The sequence below is a fragment of the Epinephelus lanceolatus genome, chromosome 4, assembly GCF_041903045.1.
Source record: "Epinephelus lanceolatus isolate andai-2023 chromosome 4, ASM4190304v1, whole genome shotgun sequence".
NCBI lineage: Eukaryota > Metazoa > Chordata > Actinopteri > Perciformes > Serranidae > Epinephelus > Epinephelus lanceolatus.
The window spans coordinates 39143391-39160401 of record NC_135737.1 but is presented as its reverse complement, the minus strand read 5'-3'; the positions used below and the strand labels follow the sequence as shown (position 1 = coordinate 39160401).

Genomic DNA, 17011 nt, shown 5'->3' with positions numbered 1-17011 from the left:
CCTGTGAGCAAGTGATATTTTAAAAATGAGGAACCACATAAATGACACAAAATACAACATTTTATTTTAGAATAAATTCTCAATGGCACGTTACATAACCAAATATACATATACATGTTTAGACATCTTTTAAATTAATATATTTCCTTTAATCATTTTTACCTTAATAATTAGCATACTCTGCAGTTACATTTTTACATGACATCAATGCAAAAGAAATTATCAGTTTAATAAATTAAGCATATGAACAGAGGAAAGGCTGCAGGGCATTTAGGCGATACCTGCTACGAACTAAATGACATCTGAACGTCCCACTTTTGTGTGATTTCTGTCCCTGCTTCCCTTGCTCGAGGTAATCACCGGCCTACGCTAAGTGAGCACAGTGTGTATTAGTCACCGCTGTTAAGTTCCTTGAGGTACTTATCAAGGAACTTAACAGCGGCCTTGCAAGTTAAAATGCCACCTAAATTGCAAAGGAGATTTTTGTAATTTGGGTGAACTGACCCTTTAAAGCCTCTGGGATTTGAGTTTGATGTGACAGAACTTTACACACTATCGAGCCATCCAGGAATGGTTCACTCCACAGTAAGAGTACATTGACATTCTTCCAAAGACCTTCCAGTTTGGTTGTTTGGTCACAAACACATTTGTGTGTCTTTAAGCTTTTTCTTGATTAGCACACTTTCAGTTTGCCCTGCTAACTCTAATTTGTGCAGCTCCAGGCTAATGTTAGGGTATAGCTGAGGACTAGTGTAGACCTAGTGTAGTTGTGCTTGTAAGCAACTGGCTTTGCCATTTACGTCTAAGAGACTTCATATTAACAACTAACAAAGCGTAAAAAACAAACAAACAAACAAACAAACAAACAAATGAGGGCAAAAAAGCTCTAAGTTCACATTCAAAGTGTTTTTGCTAAAGTATGGTTCAAAGGTTCATTTAACCTGAAGCATCTTTTTTTTTCAAGTCATCATCATCAGCTCACATGCTGGGAAACTTCAAACCTTTCCTGTTCAAAAGTTCCATCGAACATAGACACAGATACACCGAGCTAGCAAGCTTCAATGGGAGGTATCAGAAGGTGAAATGTTTTCAGTAAGTGCAACGTCTATTTTCAGCAAATGTGGGTGTTGATCGGCTACCCACAGCTGTGCTGTAACCGGATCCAGAAGATTCCTGTCCTCTCACATAGTGAGAGAGACAGCAGACAGTCAGACAGACAGGCAGACAGAGAGAGAGAGAGAGGCAGAGAGAGATAGATCATCAGTGGTGAAAAGGGCTTTTGATAGATTGTAAGGCGCAGCTTTGGCTAAAATAAGCTTATGGCAAAATGTGTTGGCAGTGTCTCCTACTGTGCCCCCTATGAGCTAATTTCCACTAACCAAGCACTTGAGTTCAGGGATTTGAAGAGGTTACCCTTAAAGGTACAGAAATGCTGTCAGGTATTGACTGAATTTCAGCGATGTTGTGTTGATAGTGCAGCAGACACAACACAGCAGCTAGCGAGGTTACAAAAGCATCTCAAAAAAATCAAAGGTGTTCTCTAGAAAGGCATTTTTCTATGCAAAAAACAAGCTCAGATCCTGCGGTGAAGAATTGAGACTCCCAGTATTGTCACCTCTAAAGTGCTGCTACTGTAAGCCTACATTATGTTTCTGTGCTTGTGTGAGTTTGTCTGTGTCTCTGTGTACTTTTTTTTGGCAAAAGAGGAACTGTTGCCAGACGTACCATTCAAGGGCAAAGGCAAAAAGGGAACATCCTGATGTCTGACAATTCTTAAAGACGATTTTTCCACTGACCAGTCGACTACATAAAGAGTCTCATGGCACCATTCCTCTAGATCACCGTTTCTCTCTATTAAACTAGATGCTTGAGAAAAAGCTGAGGCAGAGACTGGCTCGGCCTCCACTCACAGTAGTACAGCCATGCGAGGACTTCCATGTAATGTGAACAATTAACAAAGATGCAGCAACTTGTAACATCGGCAAAGTACTGACTAATTTGTGTCGCCTAAGGCTGGTTAAAAAGAAAGCCAACATGTCAGCTGCTTCTCTGCACTATACACTCACAGTATTGTCAGTTAGTTTATAGTTTGTGGGGACTCTGGTGCAGTTGGTAATCTTGTCAGATTATCCTTGGCGTAGGGAAGTGGTTCTACAGTGATTTTGTGGTTGTTGTGATTTCTTTTTTTAATTTTTGCAGCTCCGTCGACCCGCGCGGTCCCTTTGTTGTGCAAGTCTGATATTTCCATTCCACAAGGCTACTCGGACTGAAAGAGAGGAAGGTGAACAGAGAGGCCAGTTAGAGGAGAATGTTCACTGAAAGCATGCATCTTTCACTCTGGGCCTATTACCCAACTCCAGCTCATCTGTTTCAATGACATTACAGTGATCCGGAGATAATGAGATGTCCGTAAGATGGACAGTGATTGTATCAAAAACTCACCAGGGGACATTTTCTCATTGCTTTCAGCCTACTGCACTAAATTATGTTATTGTACGTCTGCTTTAAAAAGTTCTAACTTTGAAACATTTGATATGTGACATATTTTCGGCACTTTGTAATAAGAAACGTCTCAAAAGACATTCATTAAAATTCGCTGACCAGGCAGGAATCTTGAGACTTACAGTTGTGGATGAGTGGCTCATTTTGTCAAAGCGGAATTTCAAGTTTGACCTCGGTGACGTCTTACTTTTCACGTCTGCTGAATATGGAAAGGAAACGGAAAAGACAGGAAGGAAATACTCATGAATCTGTCAAATCGAGGATGTCATCCTGTTAAACTGCTGACAGTGGGATGTGAATACTCTCTGTGAAATCCTAGGTTTACCTGTTGGACTGCGGCACATGATGACAGGCGTACCTGATCCCTGGCTGTCGACACTGAGGGAAGGACTGAAGGCAGAGGAGGATGCTATACAAGGATGGGTGGCCTAGTGGACGGAAAGTACAAAGACATTTAACATGGAGAAAGAGATGGAAGATGTAAGACGCTCAGTGAATCCAGGAAGTGATGTTTTCCTGAAGCTGACTTAAACCTTCCTGTCAGCAAAGTTAGAGGCACTTAATGTTCAGCACTTGAAAATATGCTTTGCAGGGATGAGCCAACAGAATGTGGCTTTCTTTTTGTGATCATTTGCAAAATATGGGTTAAAATTTAAGCTGGCAGAAATCTCCAAGAAGTAGATTTTATTTATAAAGCACCTTTCAAAACAAGAGTTACAAGGTGCGTAATAAGACAGAGAGGCTGAAAATAAAAGACATTAGAGCTGCACAAGAGGCAAAAACACATGATTAAAAAGTGCTAATGAAACAAATGAATTTTTAATAGCTTCTTAAAAATTCATTGACTCAGCGATTTTTATATCTAAGGGAACACAGTTCCAAAGAGTGAGAGCTACAGCTGCAAAGCCAGTAGCCAGTTAGCCTCGATCAGCATAGGACCGTCAAAATAGTAGATGTAGCTGACGTGACATCACCCTTTGGTTTTGAAGCCTTGAGTTCGGCATTGTTGCTGTCACCATTTTGTTTTTTTGGGGCCAGAAGTGACCATGTGTGGGTGAGGCTGGCGCTATGGAGGAGTGAGTGGTGGATCTGACTGAAAAGCCAAGGACACTATTGGCAGACAACCTGTTACTCAAAGTAGTCCACCCTCATTATGCATAACATTATGCCTTAATAAAATCTAACTGACTTTTATAAAAATTCACCCCCTCATACAGTTGTCATGAAGGGGGAGAAGATAGCGATAGAAACCAGGCTGTAAACATGTTTATTACTGCTGTAAAGTCGGGCTTTTAACATAGGGGGTCAGTGAGGATTTACTTGCTTCTTGAGGCAGCTTCAAGTGGCCATTCAAAGAACTGCAGTGTTGGCACTTCTATGTTGGCTTCATTTTTAAGCCCAAGAGGCTGCTGCTAGATAACCACTGGTAACATGGGATAACAGCTGGCCTGGCTCTGTCCAAAGGTAACAAAAATGCCCCTGTCAGCATCTCCAAAGTTCACTAATTAACACGTTCAAAATAAAACTGCAGTGCAAAAATGAAAGCTGTTTTTTGGGTGATATGGGCTGGACTGTCTTATAGGTTCCCCAGGTCTTTTCCCTGCAATAGTCCGGACAGCTTGTTTACACATGGGTTTCTGTATGGATTAACAACAAGACATAACATATTAATTTGTGAGCTTTAGAGGTGCTCTGGAGCGGATTTTGTTGCCCTCAGACAGAGCCAGCCTCGTTGTTTTTTTTGTGTTAAGCTAAGTTTAACAGCTCCCTCATATTTACTGAACTCTCAGCAAAAAAAGTGACTAAGCGAATCTCAGAATTTCAGGTTGAACGATTCATTTAAACTCATCCAGATTTAATGAGGTCTTTTCAGGGAAAGCAAGATTTTATTTATTTTCCCCTTATGGTGATCATTGGTGTATTTTACTGCTACACAGCTCATTATTTTCTCTGGCCTTCAATAATCTGAATTTTAACAGCACACTGTGCATCTGTGCACTCCAGTTAAATGGTGAGAGTAGGAATGATTTGACAGCATTTCACACATGGACTAAAACAACACTGACAAGCTGTGTCATCTGATGCACAGAAAGTGAGAGGAGCTGTAATCATTTATAATCAATGTGGTAATGTTCAGCTCTCCCTGTTTGACAGTTCCTGGTAATGACAGACTGTTTCACCCATGAAAGCTTCGTCGGCACCAACAGCCTCACTCTACTTTAAGAATGTGTTTCCAGTTCTGCTTTCTCTCTATTCTCTCCTCTTGTGAAGGCAAGATTACATTGTTCAGACAAACTCTGAGTGTATCACTCACTGTCTCCAGTTCTTCCAGAGCTTCTGTTTCTCCCGTGGTGCTGCTGAAGCTGCTGGTGCTGGATGAGGAACGAGAGATGTTCGGTCTACCACTGCTGCACTCTTTCAGCTTGATGAAGGGCCTGTTGAGGAAAACAGAGATGTAGATAAACTGAAAATGAGACAAAAGCAGACCACTTAGTGAAGGCCAACTTCACCCAGTTTGCCATTCTGGTCTTACCTTTCTTTGTTGGGGCAGATCTCAGGTGAGCTGGGATTCGATGATGTCTCTGACCTCACTTCTTGGGACAGTGGGCAGATCTCTGCAAGCTTTTGGTCGCTGCAGACAAAAGAAAACACATGACACATGACTTCCTGGACTTCTGTTACTGACAGTACAGACAGTATTAAGGTCTGTGGTGTAACATGATCTTGATAGTGAACAGGAAGTTCAGCAACTTCTAAAAAAGTGGAACCAACCTGCGTGTGTGTTTGTCCAAAGGGGATTCTGTGCTAGAGTGGAGACGAGGGAAGAGGCCTGAACGCCGTTTCACTGGGCTCTTCAGAGGAGACTTGGCGGACAACCCAGGAGGCTGAAGATCACAGATTACAGAATTAGGTTTGCCCTTTTTTAAAAATAAATGGTACAAGCTCTTAATAGCAAATTTAGATTAAACAATTGTCCTTTAACTAAATCACTGGTTGACATAGAAGCTTTGTCTCTGCATAGTTTAAAAGAGAGTCACTGAGCTCACTAAAACGACAACACAGGTGCACATTTTTCCCATTATCATTAATATTATAGTACTTTTATTTAAAACCATGCTCTAACCCTTGCTTGTTCCCTCTATCCTATTCTGAGTGACCATCCCTCTATCCCTTCCCTTATTGCCCTCTTACTCACAGTGAAGGTGCTCTTTGTGCATTCGCTGGTGCTCTGCGGCAGCCCTCCTCCACTCACGCTGGCCGGGACCCCACCTCCCACCCCGGGGCTCCTGTGACGGTGAGACCCCACCATGGTCTCCATGGAGTGGCTCCTGACACGCATGGCTCTCTGGAGGAGGGAGCGGAAACGGATAGTGAGTGGATGAGGGAGAGGAGGAGACAGAGGAGACGGGAAGAAGCAGATGAGTGAAGGAAATGGCGATGGCACAGAGAGTGTATGTGAAAGCACAGAGATGTGGAAAGTAAAATAAAGGTACAGACCAAAAGTAAGGGTTTTTTTTCAGTTCAAATGTAGCATAGGAATTAAATTGAGGGTCATAGATGAAATTGCACAGTGCAACCACCAGGGGACGCAGTTCTCTAAGAATGAAGCCAAGGGAGTTGGAGTGGGTGAATGGACATATGTTGTGTTGATTGTTATTATGCTAATGACTTTATATTCATTGAGATCATTGAAAACAAATCCAAATTAAATTCCAGACGGTAAAATTCAAATAAAAAACACAGTTCTATGACATTTTAAGGTTTTGCCATTTTAATTCTGCTACTTTGAAAGCATAAAGACAAACAACATCATATAAAATCATGTTTATTAATGATTTGCGATCCTCTGTTGAATTTACAGTAATGCAGACAGATAATACACAGCGACTGCCAGGACAGCAATGAGAACAGCACCCCCTGGGACTGACTGCAGAAAGTGCAAAGTAGCTGTCCATAATGCCTGTGAAGAGTGAGAGAGCCAAATTGTCACATAAGTCACACATTCATCACACACACACTTACACACACAGATGGAAATACCCATTTAATGGTCACATTAACATCAATTAGCCTTTGGTTTAGGACAAAGGAGTGTGAAGAAACAGTGAGTGATGAGACAGACAGTTAGACAGCAGAAGAGAACAATTAAAGAGAAAGGGAACAATTTTATAAATACATAAGCACAATAGTGTATGCAATTATTTTCAGACACATGCACACACACCCACACACTTTCTTCATATAAGGTCAAATACTTAGAGTATAGAGAAAAGCAGTAGCAACTGATGGTTTAAGTCGTCTTGCAGATCTGTGACATTAAGTTGACCTACAGCAAGAACATCTCACCTCTCACTGTAATGGTGGTGATTAAATAAATGTCAAAGAGCTGCGAGAATATTACAGTGTCACATATATGTTTTGTCCAGGTTCATGTTCACCTTAAAGGACTCTAGCAGACCCCCGTGGCCCCCGTTCTCCAGCTTGTCTTCCTCTCCTGCTTGGCTCAGACCCAGTGTTGCCTGGCTCTGTCTGTGCAGCTCATCGTGGAGGTTGTCCAGCAGTGCGGCTCGCGTTCGCCCCTGGAATCAATTCAAAAACACAGAGCTCAAAAAAAAAAATGGGACGGCGATTATGGTGATGATTGAAGAAACGAAGCTGAGCTGTGATTGAAGGCATGCTGTGGTGTTTGAGTGTGGTCGCGCGGACGTGTGTCACCTCTAGTTTGGCGAATTTGTCAGACTTGTAGCAGGCGTTTTCAGCATTGATCAGCTTTGTCAGCAGGAAGTCTCGAAACTCAGGACCCTGGAGATAGAGGAGAGGGAGAGAGGAAAGGGCTTGATGAGGAGCCTGACAAGTGGGGGGGCAACTATGAGAACAGAAAAGGTGACCTTTAACCAGCACCATAGAGATTAAATTATTGCAGAACACTGTGTCTGATCAAGAGGATCAACCTCACATCCTCCTCAGATCTTCTCATTCTCCCCACATGCTGCAAATTATGTCTGATAAGTAACTGAATCTTCTACAGAATGTCAAAGTCAAATTGTTTTTATAATGCTGTTTCCCCTTCGTGATAGTGAGCTGACAGACTAGTCATGGCTACTGTCAAAATGCAAGATGAAGAGGAGGGTTACAACTGTTTAAAGTGCACCCAAATATTGAACTGACAGTATCTACTCATGGTTCACTAACAGTCCGTTCTGTGTGTGTGTGGAAAGAAATCTGGTTTTCACACATAGCCCTGGCTCTGCATAGAAACCAACAAACTATTCACAAACTATTGTAGCCAATCAGCAACAGGGGGCATTTGTGCTCATGCACAGAACAAGGGAAAGAAAGAACATGGATATATAAAGAGAAAGGTAGTAGGAGTGAGAAGGATGGGAAATCTGGCACATGATAATGTTCTGAACTCCAAAGCACATTGTTAACAATCTGTCTCCAGTATCACCAACTCCTCCTTTAACTAAAAGTTTCATCAGCTAAATGAACATAAAGCATCAAAAGCAGAAGAACTGGTTCTGAAATGAAGTGGAGCTGAAGTATAAAGTTGGATAAAATGGAAATACTCAAGTAAAGTATCTCAAATTTAAACTTGGGTCCACTGATTAAATTACAAGTATAAATACTGTATCGCAAGAGGTGGGGCAGTTATTCTAGACCTCAAGTCTTGTCTACCAAGTCCTGAGTTAAAGCCAATAAGTAACAAGTCCAAAGTGAAGCCCATGTCTTAAACATTATGCTTCAAGTTGAAACAAGTTATTTTGTGCCCTGTCATCAAATGGCATTCTTAAACAGATGAACAGATACTATATCAGTGGTTCCCAACTGGTGGGTCGCAGTCCAAAAGTGGGTCGCGGGTCCATTCTGAATGGACTACAAGTGACTCACAAACATGTCAAGTTTGTAAGAAAAAACACTAACTAACTAACTAACTAACTAACTAGCAAACTAGCTTGACAACATGGCCAAATTCAAGTATGATGCTGTATATGTTAACGTGTGTGGACCTTGAAGTAATGACTAAGGAGAAATCTGGACCCCGAGGTTGGACCAGTTGGGAACCACTGTACTATAGTACATTTAAAGAAACAATGGATGTTTTCAAATAAACTTTTTACCCTGTTAGAAGTAAAATGATCAGGTGTGTCTTGGTATGTTATTCTTGTTACAGTTATCTGTAACTTAAGAGGTTGACCGAAGTTGTTGTTTTTTCTTTCAGCATAGTATAGTCCAGGATAATACAACGAAGTTTTACGTCATGTTTAACTCCAAGTAAAGTCTTGAATCATTGGTGGCAAAGCTGCAGTCGCAGTTATGAAAACAACTTTTTTTATGTTTCCTGAATTTGTCGCTGCACCCACAAAAAGTGTGTGAGACAGTAGAAAAAGAAAAAGAAAACCAATCATGTCCCGCCCCCTCCTCCCATGCCTCTAATGGCATTAGCTAGACTTTGCTGCGGCACACTGAACACAACCAATCTCTAACAGAGCTGTAAATCTGCTGTACTGCTAAGTTGTAAAATGAGGACGTTTCTGACACCGCCATCATTTCGGAAATAGTAGAGCGACAGACAAAGCACCGCCCACCATCCGGACCAACTATAGTCCGTTGCAAACCGGACAACATAAACATTCTAAATGGGTCCCTTTGTATTTCCTGTTTGAATGTATGTTAATGCAGACGCTGACAGGAGTAAACAGGGACCAAAGTTGTTGCCCTAGCAACAGAATAGCAATGAAACGGTCCATACTGTAGCTACAACTACAGCTAAACAGTACACTAAAATATGTTTCTGGAAACATTTAAGGTGAGAAATGGGCAATGCAGTAACAGAATTTTCATTCATATTTGATCACTGCCTCCTAACAGTTTGACCACAACATGATTGACAGCTGCTTTAGAGAATCCTTGGCTCTGATTGGTTGTTTTCATTCACATAGCGGTAATACCGTTATAAGCAATATGATTTTTTTTCACATCTGTCTCATGTTCTGCTGTGTAGACAGGGTGACAGTTTCAGTGAATATGTCAAAAAAGTTATTTTCATAAAAGTTACCAACTATAGCTTTAACGTCAAAAAGTCGAGACGAAAGTTTTTGAATTTGTCATGTCAAGGTGATATTTTTCCTCGCGCTGATCACAGCTCTTTTTCTCACCTTCCTAAAGACAGCTGGATTCGGGAGAGGGGGACCAAAAGGAGGCACATCCTCCCTTGCTGTAACAGACACCTGTTGACATGAAACAAATAACAGTATTAGCAAGTATCCCAGGAGGGCTTGTGTTTCATGCTTGGAGGATGATCTGGCGTACCTGCCAACACCTTGTCATTGCGAGTGATGATTGATTCACTATGTGCGTATGCAGTAATTCATGTAAGCACAATTTGTTTTCTGCCCAGTACCCAGCTGACAACAACCACTGGCAGCTTCAAACACTCTTTACAGCTTGTTTGATTTACTCATTAACAGTTATTTCATAACACCCTCATGTCACCACACATGTCTGGTTTGTACCTTGTATGTTGTGTGCTCTGTACAGGGGTTCTCAACCTGCACCAGCACATAAGCATGTAGGAAATTGGAGGCAATCATGTCTGGAACAAACGGTGTGGGCTCTTCCTGGAAGACTGCAGCCACTATGTCATTTCCTATGTGCCTTTTCCTCTGGAGCTGAAGAAGCAGAGGGGAAAATTCACAAGATTATTAAGTTGGTTAACAGATCTGGTTTTGTGGTTTTGTTGCTCAGAGGACATTTTAAAAACAAGACCGCACTTGATGAGTTTGAATCTGTGACACATAAACCACTGAATGCACAAGGGATTTATTTGTTATTGAGGAGGGTTTTATTGGTTTTGCATCAAATAACTTGCAAGCTTTTGATTTGACAATTAACCACAGCTTACATAATAGCAATTTAGCAATGAGAACAGCATAACACATTGTCAATAACCACATCTGAGCCGTTTAATACTCATATTTCTGAGCCAAGGGATCCTTACTTTGCAGCCAAATCCATTGTGCCTTCAGTATAACAATCATAAAGCCAGTATTGAGTCTTGTACCTGCTGGACGTCTCCCTCTGTGAACGGAAGCTTGGTTGACACATGGAACATAATCTCTCTCTGTCTGAAGACAGTGTAGACAGATTCAGATCCAGTTTGTCCGTGGGATACATCCAGCCCACCGCGGAACCTGTCACATTATCAGAGCATATGTCATGTTCTCTGTGGGGCCTCCAGCCTTCACTAATAAGATAAGGTTATATGTTATGTATTTTAAATGTCAGTTTCATAACATTCTGTTCTTAACGAGCTCCAAGGCCATGCAAAAGTGTTGTGCCGTGATGTGTCAGCTACCATTTAAAGCCTCCCTAACAGTATAAGTAACAAGTGTATCACAGTAGGAAAAAGCCTGCAAGAAAAAACCCCCACAGTATCCACAGCTCTGATAACCTGTCCATGTTGCACATTCTTTTCTTGGATCTGTTTCGCTAAGCAGTTTATCCTGGTTGCACGCTAAGGCCGAAACAGCAGGACAAATTGCTCCAAGGTTACAGTAATTAAACCCTGCTATTCTGCTCTATTGTAATGTTTTTTAATGGCATCCTTCTTTTTATCCTTGTGGACCTTTTCCTCTGGTCTCTATTTATTAGGATGTTACTGAATCTTCCTCTTTTTTTCATCTTTAATGCACTTTATTTTTCTTCTTTTCTCACATTCAGTTGTTTTCTACTCCTCTTCTTACCCTTTAAAGTCCTGAAGTTCAATGTTGTCTCCTAGGATGCTGAGGAACTCCTTGAAAGCCGGCGTCTCCTCATTGTTCCCAAACAACTCTTCCTCTGATGTCTGAGTGGAGGACACATATAAAAGATAGGGCACAGGAAGCAGTGTGTAAGATCAAATGGTGTGTCTGAGGTAAACTGAAGTACACAAACAAAATCAATATGGTCGCTCACCTGTCCAAACTTCTGGTAGATGACTCCAAATTTGAAGGTGTTGTTCACCTCGTGTTCATCATAAGCCACTATCAACTGGGATCCCTGTACATACACAAACACAACTACTTCTTACTCCCCGTGGTGACTTATCCCACTCAACTTGTTACACACTTTCTTTTTGTGTAGTAGTTAGGAAAACATGTTTTCCTGTTCTACAACATGTCTCCAGGGCAGGTTCATTGAGCCCCGGGTTATATAAGGCTGACATGCAACAAACTGTCACGGCCCTCAGCGAAGGCAGTGAACTTGGTGCTGCCTCTTGCAGACTGAGACACAGATGGGGTTTTTTCCTGTCCCGAGGCACAGGCTTAAAAACATGCTCCATCACACTCCTCCGCCTGGCTCACAGGAGAAGAAACAGATCCATCGTGTCCATTTTAGAAAGCTGTTGCCCTGGTGTCATCAGTCGTTTCTGAATAATGTACTCACTGAACAGGGCAGATGTTAGAAAGGCAGGAGGCTTATGAGGGCAAAATGTGATAAGTTGTGAGCTTTTTTTCTGGTGAAGAGGGTGTGAAAAAGGGGTTGAAGTGAAAATTGAAGGCGCTGGTGTGGGGACTGGTAGGTTAGCTTATACTGATAAAAATAAGTAAAGGAATACTGCATCAGTTAATGTTCCAAAAAATACCCAATGACTTTGGGAGAGGGTAGAATATATAAAACGTTACTGATGAAGGTATACATTTGTGTCCTCACTAAACAAAAACCCATAGGCAAGTCTGCGTAGGATGTCAGGGTGGATGGATGGCTTAAACAAACACAGGACTTATATCCACGAGACTAGGGTACATGTCCTGTGTGAAACCACAAGTTAGTGTTGAGCTATTTTACGTATTACGTATTTTACGTAAGTGACGTAATGTACTGGCATCGAGTTATGTGCTTACGTCTTATAACATTAAGTAATTAGATCACTTTATGTTACATACTTTCTTTAGTTAAACATACTTATGTTACGTTATAAACTTATGAACTTCCGTCACATTAGGTTACATACTTTCGTGTCATGTACTAACACAACCCAGTCTCACTCTGAAGTCGTCAAAATCCAGCACTTGGGCAGTGACTTCCAGCTGATATGCAAGCGGTAGCCGTTATAGTTTAATGGTGCTAGGCATTGGGGGAAACACAGCGGGACAAAAATATAAGTTAAAGCGGCAAAAGTGTGAGTAGGCCAGATAGGAGGGGTGTTGGATGGGTCCAACAACCACTGACTTCCACCTGGGAGGGCAGCGTTCGCTTCCTGTGAGATTGTAAAGCAAAACCATGTTCTTTTTTCCTACACCCAACCACGTGTGTGTGTTGGCAAACATAACCAGGAAGGAAAAGGGAAAAAAAAACAACATCAATATGTGACTTACACCATGTTACGTACTTAGGTCACGTTACATACTTATGTCACCTTATGTACGTAACTTAACAAATGTACATATTTTGACCCAAACCATAATTCTTTTCCCAAACCTAAGTGGTTGGAGTGGAAATTTAGAAAATGCTCCTTTGGGTAATATCACAGGAAAGGAACAAACTACCTCTGTGGCCATATGGGACAGGAGACAGGAGAAGGAACACATTTATAACAGGCTACATGAGCTGAGGTCACACTGGTTTTAATGAGGCTGCAGTGTGGGAGTATAGCATGAACTCACCCGAGGGTACAGGACAGGGTTGAACTTCAGCCCTGTGGCATCATCACACAGAAGCTGAAAGAAGAAAATGACTCATTATATACTGGCTGATACAGTATCATAAGAGAGAAATCTCATCATCGCCCATATACTGGAAAGCATACCCACTGTAACGTACAAAAGGGAAAAGTTATTTCATCTCATTGAGTTCAAAAGCTGAATTCCAAAGTTGATAGAATATATTTCTTCACATCTCAAAATCCTAATAATTTACCCAGTGCACATCCTTGGTTTATTACCACATCACACATCCCTGACTGGATCATTGAATCACATGTCAGGGTAAAAATGACAAATTGCAAAATGGGATGCATGGAGGATAATTACTGTTGAAAGGGTAAAGATGAAGCAAGCACATGCTTTTACTCATTCAATGTGGAAGCGATGTTCTGTTTCTCTTTGAGAAGCAAGTGATTGAACATATGCTGGTTAAGTGGTTGCTTAAATATTGCCAGAACCTTTCCAGCCTTGTGTATTAGTGGGTATATCCAAACAAGATATTGTACTTGCACTCGCAGGCTTTATTGAAGCCTCAATCATTGTTTTCTCTCACTGAATGACAGATATTGCTGCTTTCAAATCTCTAATTGCGAGGACTAACAATTACCAAGGGACGCTTTATGACATTTGGTTTCATTTTTCTGAGGTGCATAAATAAAGAAATATATCAGGAAGTGAATATTCTTAATGTGTTTACTGTGACTTTTTCATTACCTCATTGGCTTGACTTATTGTGCTCGTATTATCAGTGTCTGTGTTTGTTTTGATTGATTGTTTTGTTCTGTTACCTCTACATGATTTACTGTAATCTGTCTTGTGTTGCATTATGTTCTTTATGTGTTGGAGAAGTTAATTAAAAAAATATCGAGTGCCGTTGTGAAATGATTTAATTATGAGATCAGTAAGCTGCTGAAAAGATGTCTTTCTCCCTCAAGCTCCCCCTCTCTGTTAAGAGCTCCCATATATCAAATCTGTCTCCTCAGATGCCATTATGTTTGGAAATCACTCTGTTTATATGGAAAGTGTCAGGGATTAATGGAAAATATATCTTTGTCTTCTTGTAAACTGTATCTTACCTTCGCAATCTGTGGTACGCTAGGCAGCTGGTTGATGCCTGCTAAAGAAATCCTGTCATGGACTGTTTTGATCCTTGACCTGCAACAGAACAAAAAGAGGAGCTCAGCTGGTCAGATTATTTAAAGATTTCTTTTGTGACACCTAGTTTATTCACAACTAGGTGATATTAGCAAAATGTTATGATTATAATGAGTTTAGATTCAACAGAGAAAAACAGAAACAGCTATTGATGCGGTGATTAATACACACTGCCATGTGATACTGAAGATATTACTGTCAGTATCACTGTCAACTGTCAGAAGGACAGGAGATTAACCATCACCTGGCTACTGTCCCCTTTGTGGCCCCCACAATGGCTGATCGAAAAACATATCATTACTTCATTGTTTTTCTGCTAATGAAAATGTCACCAACTGTGATAATAGCAGAGAAGCCATCCACCACAGCACCACAAATCTGTTCAGAGTTAATCATGACAAAGAGCATACAGAGCTGCAACAATAGAAAGAAGAGGAGGGAGGGCCCAAACACATTGTCAGGGTGAGTGAGGCCTGCTTTATTACAGTAATATGTTCAGCCACACGAGCAGTGTTGCTCTGTGGATGGCAAGGTTGCCCTGCCTGCTGGTTACTTAGTTGGTCTCATACTTCAGTCCAAACTGATGACATTCATGTTCCCCAGAGGATGAATCCTCCAGACTTTGGTAATCCTCTTACTTTTCCTCTAGTGCCAGCATGAATTTGACATGCGTGGCTTTGATTGTCATCTCTTAAAGAGAGACTGTATAAAAATAATGGACGTAGCCATCGTGACATCACCCATTGGCTCGTTGACTCCCACCTTAACCCCTGAGTTTGGTATTTTGGCCGTTGCCATCTTAAAATGTTTGGAGCCGGAACTAATCATAGGTTATCTGCGAGGCATTATGACAGTCTGTTGCTCAAAGTGGCACCGCCCTTAATTATGTGTATCTTTAAGCCTTGATAAATTTTAAACAGGTAAGACAAATAAAAATTCACCCTGGTAAAGTTGTCATGAACGGGAAAATTAGCTTTTAGCTAGCAAAACCATTTTTGTACCAGGCTGTAACAAGTTTATTTCTGCTGTAAAGTTAGGGGAAAGTTTGGGGAATGACTCACTTTTGAAGCCAGCCTCAAGTGGCCATTTGATTAACTGCTGCCGTTGCTTTCATTTTCATTTTCATTTTTCATTTGATAGAGACATTTATGTTCCTCTCAGGATCATTTGTAATCACTTCAATGGTCCTCTAACTTTTCATCTAGCACCACCAAGACATCAAAAGTGTGTTCAGTACTTTAATTTACGACGAAAACCCAATGATCTAACCCTTCTTTGTGTTTATTAATAATTATCAAATGTTAGCATACTAACACAGATTGAGAGCATAGTAAAAATTGTACCAGCTTCATATGAGCATTTTAGCACTGAAAGTGTGAGTGAGTAAGCACGCTGACATTATTAGCATTTAGCTCAAAGCACCACTGTGCCTAAGAATTGTGCAGCCTCACAGAGCTTCTGGCATGCCTGTAGACTCCTAGTGTTGTTGTTATCATTGTATTAGTAGACAAGAAGATAAGCCCTAATAAATCAGACAACTGGAGAGCAGCAGAAGTGCAGACACAATAAAGAGAGACTTTAACAGCATGGACTAAAGAGAAACATGGATTGCACAAAAAAAGATCAATATGTTATGCATATGTTAGACATACTTCACTGTTTCACTCATCATCAATTTAAGACACTAGTACTGACAGAGCAATTCCCTCACTGTACTGTACCTGAGCATGATGCGTAGGAACTCCTGGCCCTCTGCCTCCTCGTGTTTCAGAGACATGATGAGGTTGCCTATGCTGCTGCCAGTGCAGTAATAGTTCATGTGCTCCTGAGTGCAGAAGGGGGTTGTTAGAGAGAGCAAGTTGAGGTCAAACTAAATAATAGTCTTTCTCGGCTAAATGCATGATGAAAGTGACATTACAGTACACACAGACACAGACACTAACCTTGCCTAAGAAGTGCTTGCGGTAGGCGCGGGCTGTGCTGTTACACTCCAGGCGGTAGCTGTGCCCCCCGCCAGGGCTCATGCCCTCTCCTCCATCCTCCTCCTCACAGAAACTGGACTCAGAGGAGGACGGGGTCCCTGCTGGTGCCTCCACATCCTCAATCCAGTAACCCCCAAACTGTGGCAGGATTACCTGGGGATATGGACCACCTTTCTCCAGGACCTTGGACAGAAGAACAGAGGGGGACAAAAGGACATAGACGAAAGCAAAAATATGATCAAAAATAGTGCCTCTGGGAAAAACAAAGTTGTCCAGAGTAAGCTTGCTAAGCATGTAATAATAAATGCAAAATACTTCTACTCTAAATGTATCATCTATTGTCAGAAACACTCCTAGCTAGTGGTTACACATGAGAGGGGTGTAAATGTGTGTTAGGAGTGTCTTATGTGAGTGAGAAATGACTCACGTCTTCTATCCGTGGGTAGGGGATGTAGTCATCCTGTCAAATAGAGGACACACACTGTTAAAGACACTTGTTGTAACATAAGTGAACTTCACTGACTTTCACCACAATGACACCGTTGCTAACACAATCACAAACACAGGAACAGAAAGGTAACACAACTTATTATCCCAAATGGACTCTTAGGGTGATGATGCAACAGCCTGAAATGCACAGTCATCAGCGAACATCAGTGAGGGCGGGTCACCCCTTGATGATGT

The 17011-nt window shown here is 41.4% G+C and overlaps 1 protein-coding gene across 13 annotated transcripts in view; it reads right to left on the bottom strand.

Moving 5' to 3' along the window:
- Positions 1-42: 42 nt before the first annotated feature.
- rap1gap2a (RAP1 GTPase activating protein 2a) overlaps positions 43-17011 on the bottom strand; it is a 123758-nt gene continuing 106789 nt past the window's right edge. For 10 of the 13 annotated variants that reach the window (XM_033630679.2, XM_033630674.2, XM_078167281.1 and 7 more), the window contains 19 exons: positions 16755-16787; positions 16289-16510; positions 16067-16170; positions 14267-14345; positions 13152-13205; positions 11461-11544; positions 11250-11350; positions 10568-10697; positions 10020-10175; positions 9663-9734; positions 7219-7305; positions 6942-7082; positions 5699-5848; positions 5275-5387; positions 5036-5134; positions 4817-4937; positions 2828-2930; positions 2625-2701; positions 43-2266 (listed from right to left, as the gene is read on the bottom strand). In XM_033630679.2, coding sequence (XP_033486570.2) covers positions 2258-2266; positions 2625-2701; positions 2828-2930; positions 4817-4937; positions 5036-5134; positions 5275-5387; positions 5699-5848; positions 6942-7082; positions 7219-7305; positions 9663-9734; positions 10020-10175; positions 10568-10697; positions 11250-11350; positions 11461-11544; positions 13152-13205; positions 14267-14345; positions 16067-16170; positions 16289-16510; positions 16755-16787 — 1935 coding nt within the window. In that variant the 3' untranslated portion in view covers positions 43-2257. The remainder of the gene's footprint in view (positions 2267-2624; positions 2702-2827; positions 2931-4816; positions 4938-5035; positions 5135-5274; positions 5388-5698; positions 5849-6941; positions 7083-7218; positions 7306-9662; positions 9735-10019; positions 10176-10567; positions 10698-11249; positions 11351-11460; positions 11545-13151; positions 13206-14266; positions 14346-16066; positions 16171-16288; positions 16511-16754; positions 16788-17011) is intronic. The other 3 variants (XM_078167283.1, XM_033630669.2, XM_033630672.2) reach the window with 2 other exon arrangements.